This window comes from Natator depressus, chromosome 10, assembly GCF_965152275.1.
Source record: "Natator depressus isolate rNatDep1 chromosome 10, rNatDep2.hap1, whole genome shotgun sequence".
In the NCBI taxonomy this organism is placed as follows: Eukaryota; Metazoa; Chordata; order Testudines; family Cheloniidae; genus Natator; species Natator depressus.
Genome location: NC_134243.1, coordinates 53,366,641 through 53,376,418, shown reverse-complemented (window position 1 = coordinate 53,376,418; position 9,778 = coordinate 53,366,641). Strand labels below are relative to the sequence as shown.

Genomic DNA, 9,778 nt, shown 5'->3' with positions numbered 1-9,778 from the left:
CAAAATATGTATGCCTTGAGACAGATTCCCCTGAATCATGCATGTTAAACAGATCTCTGTTAAGTTCAGATGCAGACTACTGGCCTGACCTGGCATCAGAATTAGCTAGTACTGCACCTATGCATAGTTGATTAGAGACGGCGAGGAGTCTGCAAGGATCCAAAGGTTAGTAAGTCCCAGTTGTATGATTAGCCTATGAGTGTTATACCTCACTGATGAGTAACCATCTAGTTGAAACCTACCTTACTTTTGTAAGTATACCGGATTTATTTTGATTGTGTGTAAGACCTGTGATACTACTACTATTTCCAAGAATATACTGTTTAGAAGTGTGGAATAATATCAGATGGGGATTTTTGATTTTATTACTAGGACAAAAGTAGTGAGCACTGCAGTAAAAACAGAAATGAAAATATTTAATGCTTGTTTCAATGTCACTTAAATGTTTAACTTCTTGAATGGATTTATTTGCATACACCAATAGGCAAAATAGGCATGATTACCAAAAAGAAGATTTTAAAAGTTCGACATGTTTTCATTACATGATTCACCCAGAACATAGTATAATTTAGCTATGCTAATAGAACCTACGAAAGTCAATTTATGTGCCCAAGAACACCAAGTGAAAACGTGTGGACACATCTTGAATAACCACAGCAAAAAAACAGACTCATTACATTCTTTAAAGTGAATTTAGTGCTTGTGAGAAGTGCCAGATAACACTGGAGATGGAAGATCTCCGTCTACAAAGTAAAGGCGGTGCAAGATTTTCCACACCTCCTCTCCAGGGTACTTCAATCTTGGCCTGAATGGATAACTTTTATGGTTGAAAGGACAGTTCAGCTCCATGCCCAGGCAATTCTTTGTGTGTCTGCTGAGACTGAACAGAGGTTCAGTTAGTGCCAACTGACACTCATCCAAGAGTAACAGGACTGAGCTCATTTCACACTGATCACTGACTAGACAGCTTTTATCTACTAAACACCTGAGCAGAATTTAAACTAGTGACCTAATGGTGAAAAGCTCATTATGCTATTAGTCATTTGAACTATTTAGTCCCCAGTATGGCTTAACTAGGCTAAAAGGTGGTAGCCAATAAGCTGAAATTCACAGAGCTACAAATCTGTACGTTGAAGAAAAACAAAGACAAACCAAAGCTCAAACTCATTCTGGGAGTGTAAATGAGTTCTACTTGTATTAGATACATAATCATTTTTGTTCATCTTCACATTTATGAGACACAACTGCACTATGTGAACACATAAAAATCATTAGGTTTCTAAATCACTCAGGAAACGTATTAGCTATTTACAGCAAAAAACATTCATCATGCACTTTACAAAATAACGACAGCACTCATTTATGGCCTTGTCTATCTGCAAAAGAATTCATTTTGCAGGTAAACATAATAAAATATTGCTCAAAAAGTCATAAAAATATATTATCTCTTTCCTTTAACATTTAGGTATATAAATATTTTACTGAAGAACATGCATCATTTAGATAATTGCAAGAATGCCTCCTATAAACATACGGTTCTTTGACATTTAGCAGTATAAAATGATTACATGGTAAAGTAGCTATTAAAGTCAAGAATTAAACCCGAGATTTGCAAATCAATACTGTAAAGAACAGTCCCTTGTGTACAAGTCCAGAGATATATCAAGGCACCTTTTATAACAGGTTACATAATAAAGGCTAGTGAATGCATTGTAACTGCAGAAAAGAGCATCATTCCACCTGCACAGTCTTCAGTCTTGTCTGGACACCAGACTTACTGTTCACTTTTCTGTTCTTGTTTCCCATCAAGCTCTTGGTCAATTCTGTTTAATAAAAAATGTCAGAATATAAATTACAACTTCAGTAGTGTGTTACTTTCTATATTAGACAAAAAAGCTGATCTTAATAGGAGAATTGAAGTTTTTATATAGAAAAGGTTTTTAGTAAATATCATTCAACTGTTAAAAACAAAGATCAGTGAAGTGGGTTCAATTACAGCAAAATGTTAAAGATCCACCTTGTTATTGCCCCCTAAAATTATAGATTTTAAAGATGGTCAAGAAGTGTTTTCAAGCAACAACTGATATGGTATTTGGAAGAAAAGTATTAGGAAAATGAAATATCAAATTTGGCCATGTTGCAAGAGAAGCAGGTTACTCTTCCATTTATTAATAAAGTGTGACTAGGATGTAAGCCTATAAGACATGCAATAAAATGAAAGATGGTTTTAAGAACAGAATGCAGTTTATATTGTAGAACTTGAGCCTATCAAAACTGTAAACAGTGGGTTTGGTGGTGTTTTTTAGAACAGTTATATTAAATATTAAGCTGAAAGAACAGTGTGGTTGTGCCAACACTGTTTACTTTACTACATACATTTTTAAAGTTTCACAGAATTGTTTTCTAAACAATTATTACAAATAACGTGCATTGTCTTGATCTGTGCTATTCTGAAATAAGTTGTATTCAATTAATTACTATATATAGTTAGATTTATTACAAATATGGAATGCATTCTTTGTATCTAGTCTGTGTGTATACAGGATAGCAGATAGCAACTTTAGAGTCACTCAGGTAAAATATGTGCTATTCAGCTAGAATGCAGTGTGGTCTAGCGCACTGAACATGGTACTGTGTAGACCTTAATTCTAGTCCTGGCCCCAAGCACTGACTCTTTGGGGAAGTAATTTAATATCCATTCCTCTTATCCTCATCTTGCACAGGGAAAGCTGATTGGTTACGGGGTTTTTTTGTTTGTTGTTTTTCAGGGGAGGAAGCCTCCAGGCCTATTATGCATCCTCTTGCTTAATCAACTGGTGAGTGAAGGAATCTACATCAACAATTTCTGCAAAATTTAAGATTTCTTTTTAGTGAAGTTTCTGGCTCTTATGGCTGCTAGGAGAACCTCTGAAGTGTGAACTGACATGTTCTGTCCTGCTGAGTGTGCAGCCAGCTTCAGTCTACTGTTTCTCATGACAGTCCCAAAAAGCGGAATGAGGTTAACAAGACTCAGGCAAGTTTCTGCCTACAGGATTCTGAACAGCAGTTGTGAAACAGACAAGAACACTGCCAGTTTCACTATGTTGCAACTAGGGAAAAATATGAACAGTGAAAGTACTTACAGGAAAATGACTAAAAAAGGCTTGGGAAAGAGTAGAGTAGCAAACACCCTTCTTACTCTCCATCAGCCAAGAGGCTCTGAAGTTGGAGGATGAGAAAAAGCTCCTTCCAAGCAGCTAGAAAGGGACAACAGTTTTTAAATCCATCAGCCAGAGACCCACAAAAGAGAACAAGGTGCCGTCCTTGCTTATGAATCCCAGTGCCCTCTCTGTTCCCAACAACTGGGGCAGAGTTATTGGCTTCTCACCAGGCCATTGTCCACTGACATGTCTGGTGCGTGGGGGCATTCATCTTTCATGCTGCCTAAGCTTAGTTCACTTAGTTCTCTGGCTAGTAAATACCTAACAAGTTTTTCATGCCCAGACTGAGCTTTCCTTTGAGCTTTATGAAATAAAAGTGCTATGTAAGCACTGAAAGCTTCAATTACAATTATTACAGGCAGAATTAAGTCACATACTATGATCAAATATTTTTCCCTTCCAATTTAGTTTTTGGATATATCTGGTTTGTGTTAGTATTTATGAGTGCATTTTACCAACATTCCTGGCTCGTTTTAGAAGAACCTATCAATGGATTTAGAATTCTAGATCCAAATACTGCAAACACTTACATGCTTAACTTTACATAATCAGCAGTCAATTCTTCAGTGAGACCACTTCTGTACATAAAATTATTTTTTTGCAGGACTGCAATCCAATCTGTAGTACCCCTGGCGCATAGCCAATTCTGGGACTCAAACTGTCAACCAGGCAACATTTATCAGGATGTTAACAAATGACAAACAGGGCATCGGTTAAAGCCAACTCTGCGTTTCAAATACTCAGATCAATATTTGTGTGCAGAAAGATAGTCACCTAACACTTCTGAGAGATTTGTGTTTTTCATCTCTGCACACTACTAGCTACATAGTACCAAATACATTGTTGCAATGGAAGTTTCCAAAAAAAATCACCTCTCCAAAGTTTATTTACATGTACTAAACTGCATTCTAAAATCAATGCAATAAGGGTAGAGGTTCCATAAATAAACCAACATAAAGGAAATGTTGAACATAATGCATTGCCTAAAACACCAGTGACTTAATTTAAGACTATGATTGTACTTTTGTCACAGAATAACTCTTCTGGCTTAATCTAATGGCTCAACTGCTTCAAATTTTACTTAAAGCGATTACTTTTTCACAAGAGCTTTTATTGTACATGCTTACTACATTTATAGCATAATCTGATGGGGGGAGGGGAGAGTCCTCTCTTTCCTAGCCATTTGCTCTTTCGCTTTTGCAACAAATAAATGGTTTAACTGACAGACTGTTCTCTGATGTTGATATAGTCTTTGGTGAATGCAGTAAAAAAGGATCCATAGCTCCAGTGCTATGGTAGTAATACTCGCAATAGCCAAGAGCCATATTTTCATGTATTTAATATGTAATTGTTTGGGATGAATATTCTGCACCAAAAGTGATGGGGGGAAAGGGAGACTTTCATTTGGCTGTTTCGGATAGTAAATAAAACACTGAAATCTGAAGAAACAGGGTTTAGAAACTGCATGGCAGTACCTGAAAGTGTTGCTCTTTACTTGCACAGTATGTTACTCTGCAACATTTCTCAATCCAGTAGCAGAGTAGATCATCTATTTATGTGATCTCTGATTGTTTCTTTTAAAAGCGAGTTAAATAATTCCCAAAGGAAATGATGTACATCAAGTGTAACAGGATACTGGCAACTTTAAACCAAAAGCATCCACAATGATTTCTGAAGAATTTTTCATTACTGTTATTACAGTTAACTCCCATGATTATTATAACAGACTATGGGGGAAAAGTACTTGTGTTGTCAACTACACAAAGTAAACACTATCTAGTTAGTTCCATTTTTACTCCGCTATAATCAGATTTTCACACAGCAACATAAAACAAACATTTGAGAAAAAGTGATTGTAGGGGGATTATTGAGGAGAGGGACTCAATGTATGTTGAACCTGAGACCTGGAATTTAAAGTTGATATCCCTTTTAAGGGCTCAATTCTATACCCACTGCAGTCCATGGCAAACCTTGCCATGGAGCAGGATTGGGTCTACAGACAGTCAAAATACCAGGCATTAACAAGGTGAAGCAAGTTAAAGTTGCTGTGAGAACTAACTGAATTTTCTGTAGTTGGTACCTTTACAATCTCAGCTATAATACTGCAGAATTAAAGCTTACAGTTTTTCATACAGACTGACAGTTTTATGCTTTTCCACTAGCTTTTTACTTTCTTGTTTTTTTATGAAAGCTAGTAAAATCCATAGGGAAAAGTTATTTCTGACAGGTTTAATTCTTAATACCTTTTCTCTTTTCCATCTTCCTACTTACATTGACATGTTTACAGAAAGTGACTTATCCCTAAAGAGTTTATTGTTTTGCACATAGCAGCAGGAGTGCTCAGAATAAAAAGTTTAAAGTTAGAAGCAGAGCGTTTTAGTGAGGTTATTGGTAGACACTGAATGGCAATTACTCATTTGTTTTAAGTATTTTATCAGATGCGAGAATTGCTTGAATTGTTAGCAGGCCACTTAAGTTACAGCATACAGAAAATCCAATCTTAATTAGCAAGGAATCTAGGCACTGCAAATACAAACAGCACTGAGCAAAATATAAACTAATTTAGGGCCTGTGCAAGTTAGATATCTTGAAAATAATTAAAATTAGTGAATACTGAATAAAGGAAGATAGAAATTCTAATCCTGAAATTTGTAAGAAGCTGTTTTCCAAGTAACTTCTACAATTGTAGCAGTTTGGCATCTAGAAATTAAGCAAACAGTTAATTGTTATTCTTAACAACAACAAACTTAGTTTGTTCAAGCAGGTTCAAAAATGCACACGACTTTTTGCCTTTTTGAAGATGCAGCTCAAAGTCAACACATCCCCTTAATAAAAGCATCTCCAAAATGATAAAATATTGACAGATTACAAACCCATCCATGGTTTACACTTCTACATGGAGCGCTCTTACAAGTTATATTTACTGTAACTATTTCAAAACAAGCTTAGTCATTAGTGCATGTTTATATTTACAAATGCTTATTCATGTCTGCAAGCCAACCAATTGGGAAAGAGTTAGTTTGTGCAGTGCAAATGGTCTTGTCTAGATGCATCCCTAAGTAAGGTGTGCACATATATACATATATACCTTTTGTGTTTCTTTCTAAACTTTTCTTCTTCATACCTTAGTGGGGAAAAGTTTGATTTCAGTAAGTACAAGATATGAAGGCCAACCAAACTCAAAACAACAAGTGTTAAATGTTCCTCATGGAAACAGAATATCAAGTCTTGAAACTAACAGTTATTTAGCGCATAAAATCATGAATATATACCAGCTTGAAATAAAATGACAAACTAGCAGAGATTTATCTATTTATATGTTGCTGTGTGGTAACAGTAGTAATGTACACTATTTAGTCCATTCTGATTGCAATATCTACCTCAAAATCCAGAGACCTTATGACCTAATTTTGAAGTACAGCTCAAAGTGCCATATTCTCCAAAATAGAAGTATTGCAAAATGTTCTAGTATATACCTTGCCCTGTGGACCAGCAAGCTTGGTCTCTGCAGAAGATCAGTGCTTGATCATTATTGCAGCTGGTTGCGTCAAGGCTGTCTTGTAAACCTTAGGCGGACATAAGTCTTTTCATTTCGTAAACAATCTCTACTTACAGAACCGTCCTCCTTCAAATCCTGTGCTTTTGAAGAGAATTTGTTCCAGGCAGAGTGTCAGATTTACAAATTTATGTTAATTTCGTTTCTGCCTTTTCCACAGAAAGCCACATTCTGCACGTGTTACGAAATGTTTAGTTTTGCAATTTGTACCAGCTAGACATTTATTCCTGGCTATGTCTACACTACCGCGGTAAGTCGACCTAAGTTACGCTACTCCAGCTACATGAGTCGACGTAGCTTCGATCAACTTACTGTGGCTTCTACACCGCACTGGGTCGACAGGAGACCTTACTCTTCTTGTTCAGGGTGGAGTACCGGGGTCGACCAGAGAGATCTGCGATTGATCTGGTGGGTCTTCACTAGACCTGCTAAAAATCAACCCCCAGTGCATTGATCGCCAGAGCGTGGATCCGGCTGTAGTGTAGACATCGCCCCTGTGTCAGCCTTTCAACAGCAAACACATGCCTTGTGACCATGAGGTGTGATTATTCTAATGCCTTCCTTATGTGGCTTTCAGTTCAAAGTAATAAGCAACATTGCCATTACATTTTGAGTGAGCTAAAAGAAAAGGCGCACCCTTACTACCCTAGATCTTTAGGCCAGTTGTCTATGAAGTAAAAAAGTTCAACTTCAAATTGTCACTATAGGTTCTTAGGATCCTTAACTGTTGCTCTGGATGCATCAGCTCTACTTTGTGCACATTGTACTATTGAGTAACCACACAGAGCCTGGTGCTAAAAATATTCCACCCTCATACCTGAAGCCGGAAGGCAGATCTGTTTTTTCTGTGGTGGGCCAATTGGTTTGGAATGCACCCCTTTGACAGCTCTTATTTCATTGATACCCACTTCAAAAAGGGCCTTAAAAGCTTCCCCTCCCTCCAAGGATTTTTAGAATCACTATTGTTAGGCTTATGTTTATAGTCTTTTCCATCTCCTATCTCATTGTCAAATGGATTCCTTATTCGTTTGTTATATACTTGATTGCTTAGCCCAGGGGTCTCAAACTCAAATGACCACGAGGGCTACGTGAGGACTAGTGCATTGGCCCAAGGGCCGAATCACTAACACCCCCCCCCTCGCTGCCCCAGCCCTGCCCCCACTCCACCCCTTCCATGAGGCCCCTTCCCCGCCCCCCTTTCAAGCCCTTCCCCGAAGTCCCCACCCCAACTCCGCCCCCTCCCTGCCCCCAGGGGGTGCAGGAGGGATGCATTGGGGGCTCAGGGCAGGGAACTGGGGTGCGGCAGGGGGCTCAGAACATGAGGTTGGGGTGCGGGCTCCAGCCCAGCTCTGCTTACCTAGGCACCGCTCCCTGCCTGCCTGCCCTGGCCCCGCGCCGCTCCAGGAAGCAGCCAGAACCACATCCCTGCAGCCGGGGGGGGGGGGGGGGGCGGCCACAGGGATCCATGCACTGCACTTGCCACTCCCCCAGGTACCTCCCCCGAAGCTCCCATTGGCCAGTTCCCCATTCCTGGACAATGGGAGCTGCGGGGGGGCGGTGCCTGGAAGCAAGGGCAACGCACAGAGCCCTCTGCCTGCTCCACGCCAGGGCCGCAGTGCCAGCCACTTCAGGGAGCGGTGCGGGGCTTGCAGCGCCACGGGGCCAATCCCGCAAGTCGGATCTGGCCCGTGGGCTGTAGTTTTCCCACCCCTGGCCTGGAGGTAGGCAGAGGAGAGGGGGGGCGCGCCGGGAGCTTGGCAGGCCACACGAAAGAATCCCACAGGCCACTTGTTTGAGACCCCTGGCTTAGCCTGTTCTGCTTGTATTCTGCTGTACAACACCTCAAATGCTTTGGCTCAGTACGACATAAAAGGGGCTTATAATATAAGCACCTGCAAGACCAGCATTTCTCACTAGCAAGTCAAATACCGAAGGAAAAGAAGAGTTTCATAGAGGTCTTTTGTGCATTATGATTTTATGATTCCACAAGACTAGTTCATACTCAGTATAATGTAGCAATTATATAAACCATAGAGCTAAGTATTATTTCATTGCCATGCTCTGGGTACCATTATGTTGCTGCATGCAAAGTAGAAATTTAACACCATCACAACTCTAGCAGAGAGAGAGAGAGAGGGAGAGGGAGAGAGACTTTGCCTCGACAGCAAGGGTACCACTCTTCTAGATCACTGCCGATCTACAGACATGTTGAAAATCCACATATAAGTTTTCACATTTGTGCTCTACACCAAGCACACCTTTGCATGTTTGAATAATAAAACGTACTGTTTTATGCATTCTGGTATGCCAACGTATTCCATGGGGATGAGTTCAGCTAGCTCTGCCAGGGTAAAGACATATCTAATTTTTTGGCTGAATTTTGAGCTGTGGAAGAACAAATGTAAAGAACAATTAATAAAATGTTGAGTACATCTTTAAATATTAAGAATTACTTTCTGAAATTTAAGTACGAATACATTTGTACTTGCTTTAAATGAAGTAATTTCCAGAATATTACCTAATAAAAGGTTTTGTGATGGCCAGAAGTGTTCTGATAAACCAAGAAGGATGAACTATTATTAACGATTTCAGGTTTTTCCTTAACCTAAAGAATTCAAGTATTGAACACCAGTGTTAAGGAACAAAATGAGTCAAAAAAGCATTGCATTTTTAATATAAAAAAGTACAAGTGTCCAGTTATTGTATAATTGCCACTTCTCTGTGTCATATGTAATCTAATGAGTAAACTCCTAGTGAACAGAGACTCCACTGTCATATTCTTGTCTACCAAAGTTGAATAGAAGTTGAATAAAAACTAGCAAAACCAGGTTATGTTGAAATTTGTCATGAATAGACAGTTGGAGTATCAGATTGTGATGAGAAAGAACGAAGAAAAAGTTAGCCAATGAAGAGTTTTTTGACCAAATGTTAGTGGCATGCATCAAGGACCATAATAGCTAACTCATGTTTCCACACACGAGAGAAGAGAGCGAGGTTCACTTGGGAAATGGTTATCTGTATA

At 39.1% G+C, this 9,778-nt stretch overlaps 1 protein-coding gene across 10 annotated transcripts in view; it reads right to left on the bottom strand.

The window, feature by feature from the left end:
* The window catches only part of BNIP2 (BCL2 interacting protein 2), a 31,011-nt gene continuing 21,233 nt past the window's right edge, over nucleotides 1-9,778 (bottom strand). For 3 of the 10 annotated variants that reach the window (XM_074966176.1, XM_074966179.1, XM_074966169.1), the window contains 3 exons: nucleotides 9,275-9,361; nucleotides 9,043-9,141; nucleotides 6,201-6,324 (listed from right to left, as the gene is read on the bottom strand). In XM_074966176.1, the coding sequence (XP_074822277.1) occupies nucleotides 6,216-6,324; nucleotides 9,043-9,141; nucleotides 9,275-9,361 (295 nt within the window). In that variant the 3' untranslated portion in view covers nucleotides 6,201-6,215. Of the gene's footprint in view, nucleotides 1,824-6,200; nucleotides 6,325-7,102; nucleotides 7,185-9,042; nucleotides 9,142-9,274; nucleotides 9,362-9,778 lie in introns of those variants that run through there. The other 7 variants (XM_074966177.1, XM_074966170.1, XM_074966178.1 and 4 more) reach the window with 5 other exon arrangements.